At 37.4% G+C, this 20,900-nt stretch overlaps 1 protein-coding gene across 17 annotated transcripts in view; it reads right to left on the reverse strand.

Annotated features, from left to right (window-relative positions):
• Positions 1-20,900, reverse strand: part of LOC117421382 (teneurin-3-like) — a 932,247-nt gene that overhangs the window by 94,573 nt on the left and 816,774 nt on the right. For 12 of the 17 annotated variants that reach the window (XM_059027478.1, XM_059027514.1, XM_034035713.3 and 9 more), the window contains one exon: positions 6,521-6,736. The exons of the other annotated variants lie outside the window; for them this stretch is intronic. In XM_059027478.1, the coding sequence (XP_058883461.1) occupies positions 6,521-6,736 (216 nt within the window). The remainder of the gene's footprint in view (positions 1-6,520; positions 6,737-20,900) is intronic. 17 annotated transcript variants of the gene reach the window in all.

Consider the following 20,900-nt stretch of genomic DNA (forward strand, 5'->3'; position numbering starts at 1 on the left):
GGCGCTGAGCCTAGAGCATATAGGGTACTGTGTTAACTCATGAAGTAAGTTTGAGAATGCAAGGTGATGAGGACAAAACCAGCTTGAGAGGAGGCACTAACCTTTCTATGGACATTTATTTATTTGGTCTCTGTGACCAGGGGCTGAAGGAATACCGATTCTCTTTGTGACCACGGGGCCCCATAAAGACGTAGTGGATTTACCCAAGGAGCGAGCTCATGCAACGCCTAGCTCTTGATTGTACTTACTGCTAGGACGTCTGTGTCTCTCTCGCAATATTTGGACAACACCCAATGACTCTTGTAAATAGTGTAAATACCAAAAAAAATGTGTTTGAAACCATTCAACTTGAACCTCTGGTCTCTTAATTTAAGGAACCTGACAGTCCCACATGTCTCCAACAGCTCACAGTGCACTAAAGGGGAACCCTGCTTGTAAAACAATAAATGAAACCCCAAAAGGTATCCTATTAATATCATACACATGCAAATGAAATACACCAAACTGTTGCCCACTGCAACCGGTAACATGAGATTTTAAAGACATCATATTCACAGAGCAAATTTAAAAGAATTTTATTTTTTAATTACAAATGTTCCAAATAAATTTTCCACAATTAATATTATCATTAGCTAAAGAGTAAGTAGCAGGGTTCCGAAAAATATAGTGCTATATGTCCCCATGTGTTGCTACAACTTTAAAAAATGTAGCTGTTATTTTTCTTTTCAAATGTCCTCTCTAGTGCACTGGTGTTTGAGATCTGTCCTCTAAATCACAGAGATTAAAAACAAAACAAAACAAAAAAAAACATAACAAGTGTTCCGGCTTTTCTGTTCCATACCACATCATGGATCATTATTGCTGTGTTACCTGTTTAACACTGTGGACATCCTTACACTGTCAGTGCACTACAGCGGACATTTTGAAAAGAGCTTTGAAACAGACTTTAAAGTTATAGGTGTAAAAAGTTGTCTGGATGTTAACAATGAAAAGAAAAATGACAGATACGTTATTTAAACAGTTGTAGCAACATGTGAGGATGTGTAACGCTATATTTTTCGGAACCCCGCTACTTACTCTTTTACTGCAATTGGTAGAAACCATCTCTTTAACAGTTTGATAGGTAGGGGTACAGAACGTAAACATTACGTAGAGTTCAATTTCAATAGATGGGATTTGTTGTTAGGACATGTTAAAAGTGTGGAAAACAAACAAGCACAGACCTTGAAGAGGCAGTGAAATGGGCTTAAAAAACAAAGACTCTCCAGTTTTAAAGAGACTAAGAAATGCTTTCAGTCTGAAGGTTGATTGTGATGACCCCAAAGACAATTAGACACCAGGGCAGTACCTGGTGCATAAAACTAATTTAACTGCGAGGTTTGCTATAATGAAGCATGAAAACATATTGAAACACCATAAGGGCTAGCCTGTTCCATTCTGAAATTGAAAATGCCCAGATTCCGTTTTGCACAGCAAAAAGCATTAGCCATAAGATGTGTCAGTGAGCAACGAAGGAACACTCCATTTCCCTAAGGGTCACTATAGTGCTCTCTCTGTATGCTAACTGAATGCAATTAATTTCTATTCGTTATGTTCTCAACTGATTAGGCTTGCAGGGATATAGCTTTCATTAACAATAAACAAGAAGCAAATTATTTCTATTTTCCGAATTGTTAAAACTAATGCCCTTCTACACCCTGATCAAAGAGCAGACTTAAATTGAGTTGAAGCTTGTGAAATTAAATACAAAATAAAATGACTGGTAAAGAATGCCAGAGAACAAATTAAAATCCTTTTTTATTGACTGCCAAATAATTTAGGCGGCAAAACTGTTGATGACCTGCTCTGGAAAAAAAAAAAAAAAACTGTTAAATTAAGAGATACAAACTTGCTTTGCAATTTGCTGCTGTCTTAATAAACATACACAGACATCAGGTGGTAGTTAAATTGAAACTCATTACTTTGAAATTACTTCTGCTGAAATTCTATTCAAGCCGCTATAATAAAAAGCAGTGGCTTGAAGTAAAGACAGTGTCTACTGTAACAATAGATCTGAATTAATTAGCTTTTTCAAGTCGATCAACTCACATTTTTCACATCCATCTACGGTTTGCTATTTATTAAAGCCAAATATCAAAAGGTGATGACCTTTTAGAATACTGACAAAGTCAGTGGCATATCCTTATCTGTGAACAACATGAACCTTCAACAGTCAACAATACATGTAAATAAATAAAGCTGGTTGAATATTTCTTTGTCAAATGAAGACTTGTATACAATAATTAATTCAACTGTGAATGATGTCAAACAAAAACTACTATAGTGTATTCTGTTCTGCCAAAAAAAACACATTTATCTTTATATATTTTATTATTATTATTATTATTATTATTATTATTATTATTTAAAGCTGGAATGTCTAGGTGTATAAATGTGTGGAAAGATTAACATGCATCTCTCAATCCAAAACTGCCACATTCTTAGTCACTCTGCCCCCTCAAATTTACCAAGCATGCTAGGGATTAGCCTAGCTGTTCATTTTTATGTTACGACTGCTGCTATATTCAAATCAAAACTACATCTGTAGCTCTATGTGTTAAAAGTGTATATATATATATATATATATATATATATATATATATATATATATATATATATATATATATATATATATATAGTTTTTGCTCAAAATAGCCATCTTTCCAAAATTTCAGTATGTTTAACATACCTTTTTCAAAATCAAACAGTGGGGATACTTATAGGCTTTTGATGCCTACACGCACTTATTTCTGTTTAAATCTATTGATGTGTTTGTCATTTAGTACATATTTTTAAAATATTTTTATTATGTCTCAATTCTAAAATTCCAGGTGATGCAAAAAGTTTTGCCATAGCTATATACAGTAAACAGAAGAGGATTTTAACCAGACTGGCTTTAATATCAGTGCTATTCACTGAAAACAGAACTGCAAGAGTGTCCCCTGTTTGTTTGTTTTTTTTACATCAGTTAGAAATATTTAACAAGCTTTTCAAAAGAGCTGAACATCATAAAACTTAGTCTGAAAGATGTTTGGCCACTTTTGAATGTAGAGAATGCAATATTCTAAAATACAGTACAGCAACTGAAGGAAGGAAAAGCTTGGTTCTTTGAACCCAGAACAGTGTCTGGATTGCTTGCAGTTTTCCTCATTCATTTTACCTAAAAAAGCATGGTGATGAGTCTGACGAGCCCTCTGATTTAGTACACACTTTTTTTTATGAGATAATCTATTATTATCAAATGAACCAAACTGTGTAATACAACATATAAATATCCTCCTGTAATGTTTTCAGAATCTTAATGAGTTCAACCTAACACTACTAGCTCCCTTGATAATGTACATAGCACTTTAAAAAAAAAAAAATGTTGAAATGTCTAATTATAGCTAGGTTATGTGCCACAGACAATATGCAATTTATTTTACTTCATTTGTTCACTTGAACAAACAGGCTCTTAGGAATATCTCAAATTGAAAAAAGTACAATGATTGCTCTTGTAAATAAATTTAATATGAACTGTACGTATGGCTAATTTTTAATGCTACAGTGCACAAAAAAACACAACACTATTTCCATGATGGAATAGCTAGAAAACAGAAACCTGCAAAAACAGCAACACCTGTAGATAATTGAAAATAACACTTAGTAAAAGTGGCTGAAACAATAGTTTTAAGTGCAAAGCCATACGAACACTGTTGTCTAATTTGAGCTTGTGTTCAATTTGAACAAATCGTTAATTCAGAACCTTTATAAGTTGTAATGATAGGTTTCAAACATAGTGAGAAGAAATATATATAGTGGTATTTAAATATAATAAACAAACAAGCTGTGTATTGACAGCTTTTCGGCAGTGTTACATTTTTTTTTTTTTATTATTATTTTTTTTTTACCAAAAATGATACTTTCATTTGTGGCTTAGCTTGGGACAAGGCTGCAATCAAGCCAACAAAGTGATTCAGTTTAAACCCCTAATTGCATGTGCTTACTTGGCTCATAACTCAACACTTTAACTAGAAATGTTGGTCAAAGATGTTTTAATGTGCATATGTTGTTTTTTAAAGTCTCATTATTCCAGCCTGTACTACGTCATGCTTTTTTCTGTACACAATGCAATAAACCATTAGCCAATGGTCTATTTACCCCACAGCAAGTAACATGGAAAACGTGTCTGTGCAAAAATGCAGGAATTGGAAAAGCTGGTGCTTATGCACCCAAGACTGAGCAGTGCTCACGTTTGTTTCAATCTCAGTCGACCACAGTAAATGTTATTGGAATTTTTGTGCTGTAAAATTGCTGCTTTCATGCCCAGTGCATCTGACAATAGGAATCCTTAGTCAAGTTTGAGAGCGGGAGGCTGACGTGCCTACAAGACGGATCTGTACATCCTGTTAAAATAGGGTTAGTACTTGACTGAGTTCCTAATAGGGTAATTGACAATGAGATACATGTCAGCAAAGTTGTCAGAGAGAGAGAGAAGCTCAATGAGCAGGCCTTTTAGAAGATCTACCGAGTGAAAATAAAAAAAAATGCCATCCTAAAAGCGTGATTTCATCACAAAGTCAGTAAAAGACATGCATTTTAATGGTTTTATGGTCTGTCACATTATACCACAACAGTGTCTTGCTGCTGTGTGTTGTAGTTTACTGATATGATATTGCTTTAAAAAACAGACGAACAAAAACCCGAAACACAAGTATAAGCAGCTCCACAATAATTAGTTTAGGTTGATGACATTTCTGCACTTTGTATCCTCGAGCAACATTTCCATCCAGACTAATTAATTTCAGATTTTTAAATTGGTACAGAAAGGAAAACAGATTATTTTTTGTGAAAGCTTTGACACTTTAAGCAGTGTCTTGAAATGTGTAACCTAAGCAACCATGTGTACTAGGCATTATTATTTAATTCTCTGTATAGTACAATTAAAAATCTACTTGTGTGGACTACTGACAGTGCTATAGCTCTGGTCTTAAAACACATTTGTCATGTGCATTATTCAAGTGACACCTTGGAATCATTTAATTTCAGAGAAAGAAATAAGCGGCTTACTGTTTTATGCACAGTATTTTATAGCTGAACTCTAAGACGTATTTCGTAGAAATGAACCACACACGCTGACAATAAAAGCAATATACTAAACATCATTAATAAATGAAAAAAAAAACGCATGCCATGTGAAAACAGGTACAGGAGATATAGGAAGAAATTATGTTATATTATTTATATTGGTATATATTTCAAGACTGTACCAGCTACAGCCCTGTGTGACATTCATTAGGTCTGTGTGGATTCAAGTGGCGAAATGTAGGTCTACAGTACTACAGTATAACATGTCTGCAAGTTGAATTTTAAAACATACCATGTTTTTGCTAGTTTTTTAGCTACCACACATTTATATTACTGGATGGATGGAAACTTTGAAACAAAATATCTATAACAAAAGTTAAGACCATAAATTCGGATTTAGAAATTACTGGGTTATCCAGCACCTGGGGTCAAAACTGATGGCTTTTCTGTTTAATATGGATGGAAGCTCAGCCATAATCTTTAACTGGGTTTCAGAGTCTGCATGGTAAAAACATGGGTGTTAATAGGGTTTGATCCTCTAGTTTGTGTTTGCATAAAATCTACCGTAACTTTAACAGCTGATCTACTGCAGTATGACAGGACGCTTGCTTACCTTTACAGCTTTGTGGGGAATAAGTTGTATCTGTCTTTCTGATAAGCCTCCAGATACATGATTTTAAATGTTGTGGGGGATGGGGGACGGAGGTTAGTGGAGCTGAACACATTTTTTCACTTTTATTGGTATATCCAAACAGTGAAGCACATCAAACTACCATAGCTTTGAATAAGAAAACCTTGGTAAACAATTAATAGGTTAGGTCACGATTTTGTGGATATTTGCAGAAGCTTTAAACATCATCTTTTATATTTATTACATATTCGTTTTCTGGTTGTATTCACTTAAGAAACATATCACCTTTCTTTTTAACAAATACATTACAGGTTTTGCAGAAGTTTAAGGTATTGTTTTTCTAAACTTGCCAAAAAATATACAGAGAAAACTGGAAACTACTGATTCTAGTTTCATGTCTCTGTAACAAAGACACAATAAACTATTTAAGTAAATACCGATTGCCTGTCATAAACTGACCTGACTATTCAAGCATCTTGTTTTTTAATGTTATATTTTGTCAGCCCCTGTGTATTCATATACTAGTAACCACACAGGGTGCTGTACAAGATAGCAGTAGGAATGCAAATGCAGAGTTGTTTAGAAAGCTATGGATTAAAATTCACTTCATAGATTAAACACAGATATAATCAAAATCACATCAAACATGTCATCTTACTCTTACTATTACATTCATATTACAAATTCAGTGATAATACTGGCATTTGTTTTGCTTATAAACAAGATAAGTGCTAATATGCAGAGATACTGTTTTAGAACCAATGGAGGGTAATCTGTTCTTACCATTACTTGGAACAAATACAGGAACTGGGCTGGACTGTATTACTGGCAAATACAACCTGGCAGTGTATTCTTCATCAGTGTCAAATTCATGAACTGGCTGGGTGGTATTATTACTTAGCAACCGCCTCTGGTTGTCATGGAGATTGGGTGATGGAGGTTGGGAATGTGAACATTCAATGACTGATGGACTGGAGGAAGAGGATGGCATGGGAGTACCTACAAATAAATAAATAAATAAATCAAATAAATAAATAAACAAACACATACGTACATTATTAAACAAATACATAAACAAATAGGTTTGAAAACTAAACTTAAACAAAGAAACAATACAGAAATAACTGCAAAAGAGAACAAAATGTGTCCTCGGGACACAGAAATAAATGGACCATCTAAAAAGACTAAACTCGACATAGTTTCGGCCCCTAAAATAAGAATAGGCTTGAGATGAAGTGGCCCTTCAGAAGGCTCAATTGGTTGCATTTTGTTATCAGCCAGCAAACAGGACTAGCTCTAATTCCATTAAAACTTTTTGCTTAGGAATGATGGCTGAGAGATTGCACATCCCCACAAGTGGCTGCAATCCCTGAAAGCCATCACTGTTCGCATCATTGTTTTTATTTCACTAAAGATGATTGATTTTACAAGTAATAGGCCAGGCCAGCTTGTTGTGTGACTAAAGATTTTAAAAGTGAACAGACTAGTGAAGCAACAGACTGGAAAAATTGTATTCAAATACTTTATATTGTGATTGTCGTAAAGTGTATGAATCTGTGATAATAATAAACCAGCTTCAAAAGATTGCTGACCTATTTGACCCCCAACCCCATTAAAAAGGAAAGCATGACTAAAAAAAACATAATAATAATTGTAAACTTGTGTGTGATTCGGGCAGTAGGAGCTAGAGCTCCTCCTCCATTCTGTCCTGCCAATAATATCTGCCAATCTCCCTATTTAAACTCCAAGTCATACCCTTGTTCTCTGTCTTGCGTTTTTCGTTTGCATGTCGCTACACAGCTGACAAATGCCACTGACCAATCCCTTGACAACGCTGGTGCCTCAATCCCCGCTGGACCTGCCTCCTCAACCACTGATCCTGATGTGCTTGCTCCCGACCTTGCTCTTTCTTCTTCACATCTTCCACCTGCTGTTCCACCCAATCCTTCAGCTTTCCTAATTATTTTGCTCTCTAAATCTCCAATGATATTAAGCACTAATTCAACCTCTCAACTAAGCTTCAAGAACCAGCCCTTCCTCTACCATAACATAACTGAAGCTCCAGGATACATCTACTCAATTCACAACCTCAGGTTCTGCAAGCAAATTACATTTTTTAAATAAACCAGATCTCCCCTGCACCCTCCAATCAGGATTTAATTATGTCTTTCCTTCTTCACGCATAAGATAATCTACACAATTCAGTGATCTGATATTCAACTCAGTTCATCCATTTACAATCTCCCCACCTCTGCACAAGATTACATGGCCGCTGCCCTCACTCCTCCCACATTCTCGCTCCACTTTCGAATCCGGCCGGTCAGCCTTCACAACCTTCTTAAAGTCTCCCGGTTGAGATGTCTGGTTCCCTCAGATGACCTTTTACACCTGCCTCTACCTCCATTCAGCGAGCTGATATTCAATTAAATCCATCCCTTTCCAATCTCCTCGCTTCAGCTCAAGATTATATGGCCGCTGCTATCACTCCATCCATCCACTCCTCCTATGCAACAGGCTGGTCTGCCTTCACTACCTTGCGCAAACAAAATAACCTTTCAACATGACAGTCATCCCTTCTCATAGCTTCCACCCCAAGTGGCCATTTGTTGCTAATTAATAAATAAAGAAATACATACATTTAGACAAAATCGATCTCTCCGCCTCCTGGAGTTGTTCCATCAGCAGCATTAATTCGCTCATTCCTTCAAACCTTTTCTCTCTCCACTGTATCAGCATTTCTGATGCTATCCATCCATTAAATCATCTGGCCAGGGATCCTGGTTAACCAAAGTCGGCATTTCATACACATTCAAAATCATGCCTATACACCCTTCCTTACACCATATCTTTGGTACTCATCGGAAGGAGTAATTTTATTTTGCCACCAGCTGACTGACAAAACTGGGCAATGACGTCAATGCCCGGTCAATGCTCTCATTGGTCGCTGCTCCTGGGCACTGACAACAATGCCCGGCCTTGACGTCATTGGCCGACTGACCAATATATATATATATATAAAACTATTTCCTTCCATTGATGTTGCAATTGTGGGCAGCCGGGGGTCCTCTTCTGGGGTATGTGAAGCTCACTTCCCAACCTTAGAGGCCCAGCCACGGTTTCCCATTCTCTCATCTCTTGATTCTAACTGGGGGCAGTATCGGTTGCTTCCCAGCCTTGGAGACCGATCGGCTTGGTCTCACCTCCGTGAGGGCGGCTCTCCGCGAGCCCAGGGGCAAACACTGTACTCATCCCTAAGTCACAAAAGCACTTCTCTCCTATTCTCAATTACCAAAATTCTTCCTCCACACAGCCCTTGCTCCTGTCTAATAAATAACATATGAATAAGTGCTGTGGTATAACATAGTATTTATGAACAGATAAAAGCATTTAATGTTTTGCCCCCCAAAAAACTGAAAAATTGGGATTTTGTTTTTACTTTCCCCAAACATCTCTTATTATTATTATTTATTTCTGCTAAGAAATAAATAATAATAATAATAATAAACAAATGTAATGCTGCTCTATGCCAATAATTATTAAATTTGTGAAACGTTATTTCCACAAACATTCCAATACAATGATTTAGGCCCGGACCAAATAAAAACTTTGACAACCTGCTAATTCCACTTAACAAAACTATATTTAATAGCGTTTTCTTTTTTTTGTAATTATCTTTTTTCTTCTACTCATTAAAAGAAAATGCTACTAAATACAGTTTTGTTAAGTGTGATTAGCGGGTTGTCAAAGTTTTGATTTCGTCCCAGCCTTAGAGTTACATTTTTTAGCATACATGTTCAATACCCAACGTTATGCAATCTTCACATCTTAAGTTTCCTATTCATCCTCACCTGCAGTGTCTTATTGTGTGGTGCTCATCTATTTTGTACTAGTGAATGCTGTCCCACGGTACAATAATGACTTTTCTCTATATGGAATTCAGTATTGTTAGAAACGATAAAATTGCCAAAAGAAAAAGGAGCAGTTCCATTTTAATTCATGTTTTATTCTTTTCAGCAGAATGAGCTTTCATTTTATTGATGAGAACAAAACGAAGGGAGCGAGGCTTCAAGAAAACAGCTAATTATCATCATAAGCAAATACTGTGCAAACAAGATTTAGGCTAAGTACTTGCGCATCATAAAACTCTTCTCTGGACTTTTGGACCATTCTACAGTAACCTTAAAATCGTTCCGACAGCCCGGATGCTTTTTAAATACTTTGTGCTTATTTTAGACTCAGTTAAGCAGATAATGATCTCAGCCATGGTGCTTCAGACACATTAAGCTACCTGAAATGAAAACATTACCTCAGGACAAGGTGAAAGGTTTATGAATGCAATGAAGGCCTTGAACACTACTTCAGTACAACAATATTTGGCAATTTTAGGATACTGTATATATATATATATATATATATATATATATATATATATATATATATATATATATATATATATACTGTATGTGTATATATATATATATATATATATATATATATATATATATATATATATATATATATATATATATAAAACACAGAACAAATAAAAAATATTTTAAAAAAAACTGTAGCCAACTTTTGAATGACAGAGTGTTTATGTGTTGCATGCATACCTATCAAACCTTGAAACCATCAAACTGATGAATTTCATTTTCTACAACAGTGAGAAACATACTGAAAATTCAATGCACAAGGTTCAGTCCAGCTTATTTACCTTTCTACCTTTGTTGTGCCTTTTTATTTTCCCTGGTTAATTTGGTTTCAATGTTATACTTTCCTCTCTTTTTGTAAAGCCTGCCAGGCAGATGTAAGTTGGTTACCCACTGCGACAAGCTTGCACACTGCAGGGGTATTTTCTAGTGTGGAACCAAGGAGCACAGGTTAATGCAGTGGAGAAAAAACATATAACTACTTTATACTTATGAAGCTTCCCAACAAGCTTTCGAAATGGATAATGTGTAAGAAATGCTAAGACAGTCACGGCTATATTATTATTATTATTATTATTATTATTATTATTATTATTATTATTATTATTATTATTATTAGAAGAAGAAGAAGATATTGACCCTCTTGTCTACTGGTAGATGCTAAATTAGTTATAGTTTAACAGATTTGATGGGTTCCAGTTGATAGATCAATGGATAAAAAACATTGTTTGGAGATAACTTCAGCGGGTTAAACACAATTAGAAAGACATCTAAATGTCTTTAAAAATAATATACTTCTCACATGACCCCAATTTTGCAAGGAAATATTAACCACGTTTTAAACCCAGTGACGGCCTTGAATACTGAAATCTTGCCAACGGTACAACAAATAAAAAGCCTTAAAATAAGACATCTTCTCTCACGTTCCCATTTGCACAGCTATTCTTTACTGTAAAAAAAACATTTCCCACTGACACTTTCCTTTCAGTTCCTCCGCCGGTTCATCTTTTTATTCATTCTAATTGTACAATCATTTTGTCTTATAGACCCCCTGCCCACCATCCAACCTGTTTGAACTGGCCTTGGCATTTCTCTCACTGCTGGATATCACATGCTTGTACAGTCATCCTGTGGAGACAGTTATCACTTAATTAAAACCCTCCATGCAAATTTAACTGCAGCTTGTAGCTCTGCATCTGAGTAAAATTAGATTTACAACTAAAAAGGCCTTCCACTCCAGCCTCTCAAGCTGAATGGATTCAATTCTGGAGTTGACAGGGGACAGGTATAAATGTTATTTAAATATGAATGAACATAAAAAAGCAGCATAAAACAGGCTATTTAAAGGAACCTCGCCAAATAAAAAATAAAACAATCATTAGACATTTAAATAAAAGATCTTATCCCATTCATGTTGCAGAAAAGCAGGACCTTTCAAGAGGACGGCCAACATACAGTACACCTGCAGAATTTACATTACCCAAGTCTATTCAAACTCAGGTATTTGTATCATACAGGGGGTAACTTCAATCTACAGCAGAAAGATCCTTACACTCACTGTTGATATTTGTCCTTTTTGTATACATTTTATTTGTTTTTGTCCAATAATACGAACTCAAGATGTCTAAGAGTTATGTCTGAATGAGAAATAGGCACAAAAGACAGGACAGGGAAATTATTTTTTGCTGCTGACAGCATTTTAGCCAATCATAAATAAGATATATTTTTTATATGCAGACCGATAACAATAACTGTTTTAATGCTAACATAAGCTTTTCTGTGTTCCATAGCTCCATCGTTCTGGGGCACCACTACCCTTTCCCTTCAGTCCAAGAAGGACAGGCCACTCAGCTGGAACCGCTAAGGGAAATGAGTTATTCAACTAAACAAAAAAGCCCGACTAGGGAACTGAAGCACCAAGATTTAATGAGCATTTAACAAAGCAAGACATTAGAATTACAGAAAGGTAGTGCACCTATGATATTTACAAGCATCATATATGCCTAAGATGAACTTCATTATACTGTAAATTACTTTTTATTCCAGTCGACATTTCTTGTAGTTTTCAAAGAGCTGAAAGGTGGCATACGTAACTCTTTAGCTTTTTCACTTATATTTTGAAATTCCTGGCCAGCGAATTAAGTTTGTTTAGGAGATCTAGAAAAAAAAAAAATCTATAGTGCAACAGATGCCCCCAGAACATGGAGAAAGTGAGAAAAATATGTCTCCCCCAAATAGTATAGTAAATTACACAAAATCAGCGAAAAGGTAAAATGTCAAGGATAAGACACCAGTTTATTGCTTTTAGCTCATTGTACCAAACGCCATGACAACTGTAACCACTTAACCATAGAGGCATTGACTGCATATGTTAACACAAAACTGAAACAAAGCATGAGGTGCTTAGGTCATTTATTTTCTTTACAGCTAGAAAGGCTTATGCAATCTTTCTCAGCAGTTACAGTTTTAGGCATATGAAGAACATCAGTGTAATGCAGAGTTGTAATGACTCCAGTCAATGACTTGACTCGGAATCAAGTTGCAATTTTTCGATGGCTCGACTCGATTCTAGTCATTGCCATCAAATGACTCGACTGGACTCGAGTCCCTGCAAGCAAAGACTTGACTCGACTCCCTGCTCAAAAGACGTGACTCGACTCGAGTCACGCAAAAAAAGTCTCCATCTGACTCGAGTCATTGTCTATGATAAAATCAATAACAAACTTATTTCATTTTCAATACATGCAGCCCCTCTAACACACACAGTCATCTTGTCATTTTGCACATAAACAGGTTCCTGCCATGGTTGTTAAGACCATTGTTAAGGAAATAGAAAACACCTTTCTAGCCTATAGCACCATTCTGTGATCACAACGTCACAAGCAGCAGGGAGCCCAGGAATCAAAATGTGTAGGCGGGAAGCAAAGATAGATTTCTGATCACTGATCACAGAAAATCCTGAGGAAAATAGTGATTTCTGAGTTTTGTCAAAGACACGAAAAAAACAAAACAACAACAACATGGAGAGTACACTAAAGGTACCTGTGGTGGTGGAGTTCACTTTTAATAATTATACAGTCGACCGGGAGAGAAACAAGCAGGCTGCATCCTGCCAGCACTGTAAAGCGTCAGTATGAATAAACTGCATTCAAAACATAGCACCGGTAACTGCCACTAATTTATACCGGTAGGTTTTTATTTTTTTTCAACGGCTAAAATGAGAATCTGAATTAATTAAAAACTCAGGCACAAGCAACAGCGGTATTTTTCCAAAATGAAATTAAATGCCACCAAATTTCCTTTCATTTGGTTAATGTATCTGAAACAAAACTATAAGGGAGTGTCAGTGTTGAGAAGTGAGAAAATATTTAGATGTTCTTTGTTTTGTGGTATCATTCATTACTAAACACCCAACCCAATTGAGCAAGAGAAAAGGGTCTTTATACAGTGGCAAATTGTGCTTATAAATAGATCAAGGAATCAAATTCACTAAAATGGAAAGACATAAACAAAGCTGGAACAGTGGACTTTTAATGGTAAACATAAGTGGGGCAAGTATGACCACATTCTTGTGCATCCTAATTTTGTATTTTTAACAGATTGTTTTGTTAATTCATAGATTCATTGCTAATCTCCTGTAAAACTAAAAGCTGATTAAATCAAGATATCTTGAACTGTCAGAACTAATGACTCGAAGTGACTCGAGTCAGATTAGTGACTCGACTCGGCTCGACTCGATGAGCTTGGCATGTCAAAGACTCGATTCAACTCAAGTCTTTACTCCCCAATGACTCGACTCGACTTGAGTCCCAATTTTGGTGACTCGTTACAACTCTGGTGTAATGCAAATACGCTATTAAGACAAGTTAAATGTAGCATCAGTATTCCAGCATGTCAAAGTAATCACTGTGTCAGACAGGATCACATACAGACATGCTCAAATTTGTTGGTACCCTTACAGCTCATTGAAATAATGCTTCATTCCTCCTGAAAAGTGATGAAATTAAAAGCAATTTTATCATGTATACTTGCATGCCTTTGGTATGTCACAGAATAAAGCAAAGAAGCTGTGAAGAGAGATGAATTATTGCTTATTCTACAAAGATATTCTAAAATGGCCTGGACACATTTGTTGGTACCCCTTAGAAAAGATAATAAATAATTGGATTATAGTGATATTTCAAACTAATCAGTTTCTTTAATTAGTATCACACATGTCTCCAATCTTGTAATCAGTCATTCAGCCTATTTAAATGGAGAAAAGTAGTCACTGTGCTGTTTGGTATCATTGTGTGCACCACACTGAACATGGACCAGAGAAAGCAAAGGAGAGAGTTGTCTGAGGAGATCAGAAAGAAAATAATAGACAAGCATGGTAAAGGAAAAGGCTACAAGACCATCTCCAAGCAGCTTGATGTTCCTGTGACAACAGTTGCAAATATTATTAAGAAGTTTAAGGTCCATGGAACTGTAGCCAACCTCCCTGGGCACGGCCGCAAGAGGAAAATCGACCCCAGATTGAACAGAAGGATAGTGCGAATGGTAGAAAAAGAACCAAGGATAACTGCCAAAGAGATACAAGCTGAACTCCAAGGTGAAGGTACGTCAGTTTCTGATCGCACCATCCGTCGCTTTTTGAGCGAAAGTGGGCTCCATGGAAGAAGACCCAGGAGGACTCCACTTTTGAAAGAAAAAGCCAGACTGGAATTTGCTGAAATGCATATTGACAAGCCACAGTCCTTCTGGGAGAATGTCCTTTGGACAGATGAGTCAAAACTGGAGCTTTTTGGCAAGTCACATCAGCTCTATGTTCACAGACGAAAAAATGAAGCTTTCAAAGAAAAGAACACCATACCTACAGTGAAACATGGAGGAGGCTTGGTTATGTTTTGGGGCTGCTTTGCTGCACCTGGCACAGCGTGCCTTGAATCTGTGCAGGGCACAATGAAATCTCAAGACTATCAAGGCATTCTGGAGCGAAACGTACTGCCCAGTGTCAGAAAGCTCTGTCTCAGTCACAGGTCATAGGTCCTCCAACAGGATAATGACCCAAAACACACAGCTAAAAGCACCCAAGAATGGATAAGAACAAAACATTGGACTATTCTGAAGTGGCCTTCTATGAGTCCTGATCTGAATCCTATCGAACATCTATGGAAAGAGCTGAAACTTGCAGTCTGGAGAAGGCACCCATCAAACCTGAGACAGCTGGAGCAGTTTGCTCAGGAAGAGTGGGCCAAACTACCTGTTAACAGGTGCAGAAGTCTCATTGAGAGCTACAGAAAAGGTTTGATTGCAGAGATTGCCTCTAAAAGTTGTGCAACAAAATATTAGGTTAGCGGTCCCATCATTTTTGTCCATGCCATTTTCATTTGTTTTATTATTTACAATATTATGTTGAATAAAAAATCAAAAGCAAAGTCTGATTTCTATTAAATATGGAATAAACAATGGTGGATGCCAGTTTTGTCAGTTTCAAGTTATTTCAGAGAAAATTGTGCATTCTTCGTTTTTTGTGGAGGGGTACCAACAAATTTGAGCACGTCTGTATAAACACAGCCTTTCCATAACAAAACATTAAATGCAATACACATCTAGGAGAGTAATAGCACATTAAAAAACAATACTAAAAAATAGTTACGTTTGCACTGGCAGAATCTGGATTCCATTGCAAAGAGAATGCAGAAGGTTCAGTCTTGAACAGTGGTTTGTAGAAAGTGTTTAAGTAACAGGAATTCATGTCAGTATCAGAAAAAAAGGACAAAAAATATCAGTATGAGGTATAATCAAAGGTTTTAAAACTCTGCAAGCAGTGCCTAACTTAATTTCGTACATGACATTGCTTAATAATAATAATAATAATAATAATAATAATAATAATAATAATAATAATAATAATAATAATTAATAGCCTGGTTATAGCCAACATGGTGAAAAACCTGTAACTTACCGAGATGAAAGTCTATTTACAGTCTTCTTGCAAACAGCCATTAGATAAATGATTAAGTTTCCACCTCATCTCATTTGTTTTTAATTCCTTGTTCATTAGTTCACACACTGCCCTAAAGCAGGACACAGACCACACATACCAGTGGGGAGGGAAGCACAAAGCTTTTCCTACATTATCTCTATAAAACCCAGGTGTAAAAAATGATAAATATCAAGCCATTTCTATACTTGCAATGCAGAGAAAGCCCAGCCACTACACTGGCAGAATGGGTCTGAAGCAAATAAATAGCCACACTGAAAACAGCTGCGGAGATTACTTTGGAAAATTATTCAGACTTCATCATGGTGGTGTTGATATGAAAGCGCTGCCACTTGCAGGCTAGCTCTGTTGCTGGATGAATACCCGTCTCTTAATAGGTTTTGGATTTAAGGGGGTATTCTCAGAAATCTTGCCATCCATGCATCTTCCATTGACTTGCATCCTAAAATGAGATGGCTAGAACTTATTTGCCCTGCCAGACAAAAACCCTGTCACGATTCATTAATAAAACTGCAGTGCTGAGGTTTTCTTCAAAAAGCAGGGAGAGCAGCCTTCTAAAAAACTGCAGAGTAAACAGCAGCTTCTCCTGAGATTCTCTGGGCCTGACACTAAGGGACTAGCTGGGATGGGTTGGTGGACAAATGAGTGACAGAGCACCCTGTAAGTTCTGCCCGGGATCCCCAGGGAATGCTGCGGCCCTTCACTCTACGAGTTCCAGATCTGCATCATTATTCACTGTCCGCAACTTGGATACTTCAGTTAACAAAGATGTCCCTCAATTGCCCCATTTGGACAATGAGGTCAGTGCATTCTCGCAAAAGAACATAGCCTGATATAAAACAATAAATACCACCCCCCCCCCCTTCCACCACAAAAAAATATGTATAAAAATATTTAATTTTAAGAGCAATCCAAGATCACAACCTCACATATTGCTATTCTGGTTGTATTTTTACGGGGAAGGGGACTGTAAAGAAAATGCAGTATAATAAAGCCTCTACCTTAAACTCCTAACTACCTTCAGAGCCTCTGGAAATGAAAGTCTTTTGCTGCACTTTGGGGTGCTGTAGTCCTTCTCCTTCACAGAAGCCTAGCACTGCAGTACCTGCTTCAGGCAACACTAAAATCGAAAGTGTATGCTTTCCATTGGGAGGCCATTGTAGGGATGGAAGACTGGTAGAAACAAAAGTAAGACACTGCAGATTTTTAAAAAATAACACTGCAGTGATCAGATAAATGTAGGAATTTCAGTATCAGTATAGTGGATTATACTGTTTTATTTAACACCAGGGGTGTAACAATGCAACTAGACATGGTAGAAGTGAGTGTTGGTCTTGTTAAAAGTAATGTATACAGATTAGATTTCCCGAGAAATAACAGTAGACTGTGTCCTGCTGACCTGCTATTGTACATGAGCTTGTCAATGATTACAGAACAACGCAGCTAGTTTGGCACTAAAATCACCTGGCAATTCATACACTCTGTATAACCCAATTGACATGCTGCAGTCTACATCCAGGGATTGTCTACATTTACAACAATATGGGCAGAGGGGATATAGTACTGTATATAGAAAATTAGCTTTAGCTCATAATAAATTGTACTATTGTTATATAAATAAATGCATTGTGATTCTCAGAGCTGTAATTATTTTCTTTTCTCAACCAAATTTGACAGAACAATTCTGCAAGCACTAGAAATAACCACTTTCAGGTAGATTTTTTCATCAACTTCCCACAATGCACCAGTATTGCTCTAGCACCTATTAAAGTCATTTCATCACTCTCTCTCACTCAGTCAGTGCTGTCTATTTGGAAATTCCACACATAACTGTTGAGACAAACAATATTTTAAGCACTCAACAGTTTTTTTTGGTTGCTATAGAGCTACAACCCCCCAGCCCCTGCACCCCAGCTTTGCTCAAACTGTTCAAAGATGAAAAACAGGGTCTCCTATAAGGTGACCCTTCTCAGGAGGACTGCACCCTAGCTCTAAAAGAAAAATAAGGATAGAATTGGATTGGGTGGCTTTGCAGTGAAATTGCAACAGCGGTGAGAACGCAGATTTTAAGTGGAAGACAACAGCATCTTTGAGATTAAAAGTCCTTCACATTAATTTGGCTCTGTTTATTTATTCTCCCCAGCCTCTTCCTGTTGAGCAAATGGTAACAGCAGGAGGCAGAAGAGTCTTGTTCACACATGCCTGGTGAGATTCACTCTGCAGTAATTTCACCTACAGGATTCACAGGGTGAGATCGTCAAGATTCATTCCTTGATATGACATTCAAAAACAATGTCATGTAGGTACCTGATTAGCAATGTATCATCTGTATCTAAAAAAATTCAACATACAGCTGTTACGTAACTGGAGCTAAAGCACTGATATAAATTATAAATTAATAATAATACAATTTATATATAGGACATGAGGGATACTTATCCACCCAGAGATTTAGGTTCTGTGGTGATGGGAGAACATCATATGTTGATCTGATGAGGAAACTGATCCTGTTCTGTTCCATTGTCCATAGATCTTGCCAGCCAATCTTGCGTTGTTCCACACTCTCCCATCTCATCCATTCTCCCTGCTTAGCCTGGGAAACGGCCTTTACACACCTTTTCCTCTCCTCCTGCTTTTGCACCTCGTTGACTACCGGCTTCCTCTGTTGAGCTGGGGTTGCTTTGTGCCATGCAGGAGGAGCTGAACTGAGACCAAGACCCCCTCTTCCATGCTGAACTTGCCCCATGATATCACCAATTCGAAGGGCAGCCTTTGCATCTTTGCCGCCCACTTTCTTCCAGTTTTCAGCACAGGTGTTGCCTTCCTTACGCATTTGTCGTGTGAATCTACTAATGTAATTTCCAGTCGGACCTTGGCGCACTTAAACTACTTGGTTAGAGCAGATATTCCTTTACCATAAAGTCCCACTCTGCTGAGGCAGCGTGGAACTCCCAACCATTTCCTGACGTATGAACTGATTAAAGCTTCCAGCTTCTCTACTGTTGTCAAAGAAACCTTGTACACAGTCAGTGGCCACAGCAGCCTTGGCAGTAGACCAAACTGAAAGCACCAGAGTTTCAGCTTGCCCGGTAAAGCGCTGCTGTCTATGCTCTTCAACCCTTCCGCCGCTTCTTGTCTAACTTCTCCCACACAAACTGTGTCCTTTAGATCCCCGTCGTACCATCTCCCAAGACTCTTCACTGGCTTCTCAGACACTGTTGGTATTGCCTCACCATTAATGAAGAACGTTTTATCTACTACTTTACCTTTAATTATAGAGATGCTCCTTGATTTAGTGGGCTTGGATTGCATTCGTGCCCATTCGATGTTATTTGTTAATTTGCCCAATAACTGATTAGTGCAGGCTACTGTTGTAGTCATGGTTGTCATAGTCGCATTCCAGAAGCCAAGCGATCTCCTCCCACTACCCATTTTGATGTCCTAATGATTACTTCCATTGCCATGGTAAAAGCCAGTGGAGAAATGGTGCATCCTGCCATTATTCCAACCTCTAGGCATTGCCATGTAGTGCTGAATTCTGAAGTTGAAAAACAAAATTGCAAATCTCCAAAGTAAGCTTTCACTAAATTTGTTATTATCATCAGTACACTGAAAAAATCAAATGCTTCACAAAGGTTTGTGTGGCACTGAACCATATGCATTAGCCAAATCCAGGAATGTCACGTGGAGCTCCTTCCTCTCCTTTTTAGCTGATTGAATTTGTTACCAGATCACACTGATGTGTTCTAAGCATCCTGGGAAACCTGGAATACCTGCTTTTTGTACTTATGTGTCAATGAAGCAGTTCTTTAATAGGCTGGTTGACAATCTCTGGGCAATAATGCTGAAGAAAATCTTGACTTCTACGTTTAATATGGAAATAGGGCAAAACTGACTGATGCTTGTAGAATCTTTTTCTTTTGCTCGGCTCCATGCTCTTAGTACAACCTGTTTTTCCCATGCCATTTTCATCAATTTCCACAGGTTTCGTAGAACTCCTGACACACTCTTGTACACTCTGTACGGAACTCCATTCGGCCCTGGAGATGATGACACCCTTGCTTTTTTTCACAGCTTGCTCTACTTCTTTCCACTTAGGTGCACAGTCCTCCATTTGGTATTCTGGTGGATTGATAGGTTGGATGTCTGAAGGAATTGACATAGGCTCCTGCCTTTTTGAATCTGTATGTGTTTCCTCCAAATATCTCTCCAGCTCAAACTTACATGATTTTAGTGTGCCATTTTTCACACTGGTGAATAACTTCTTTACAAATTTGAATGGATTAGTTTTTGCACGCTCCTTTTTTGTAGCGTTTCCGTAGGCGCTCAGCTCTGCGCAATGTTGCAAGCTTATCTTTTATGACCCTTTGTAATTAAGTTTAAGTCCCTCCTTCTGACTTTGTTCTGCTCTTCTCCACTGCTTCCTCAGCTGCCTCCTTTCTCTAACCTTTCCAACGCAAAACAGAGATCCCTGTTTACTGTGTCCCACACAGTTTTCTCACAAGTTTTTGGCCATTTAACTCCAGGCTTGTGCCAGTTGAGGTTCTTTATTCTCTTACGCTGGTTAGTCTGACCGGGTTCGCAAGGATCATTAGGTTCATCACTAGTTGTATCCATGCAAGTCCTCCTCACTTCTATGACAGGGGTGCTGATATCCTGTGAACTGTGGTTTGCTTCCTGTTGCTGGATTTCATTCGACTGACTTGACTGACTTCGTAATAAGTACTGATCAATGCGAGGCCCT

Source organism: Acipenser ruthenus, chromosome 1 (genome assembly GCF_902713425.1).
Source record: "Acipenser ruthenus chromosome 1, fAciRut3.2 maternal haplotype, whole genome shotgun sequence".
Classification (NCBI taxonomy): domain Eukaryota; kingdom Metazoa; phylum Chordata; class Actinopteri; order Acipenseriformes; family Acipenseridae; genus Acipenser; species Acipenser ruthenus.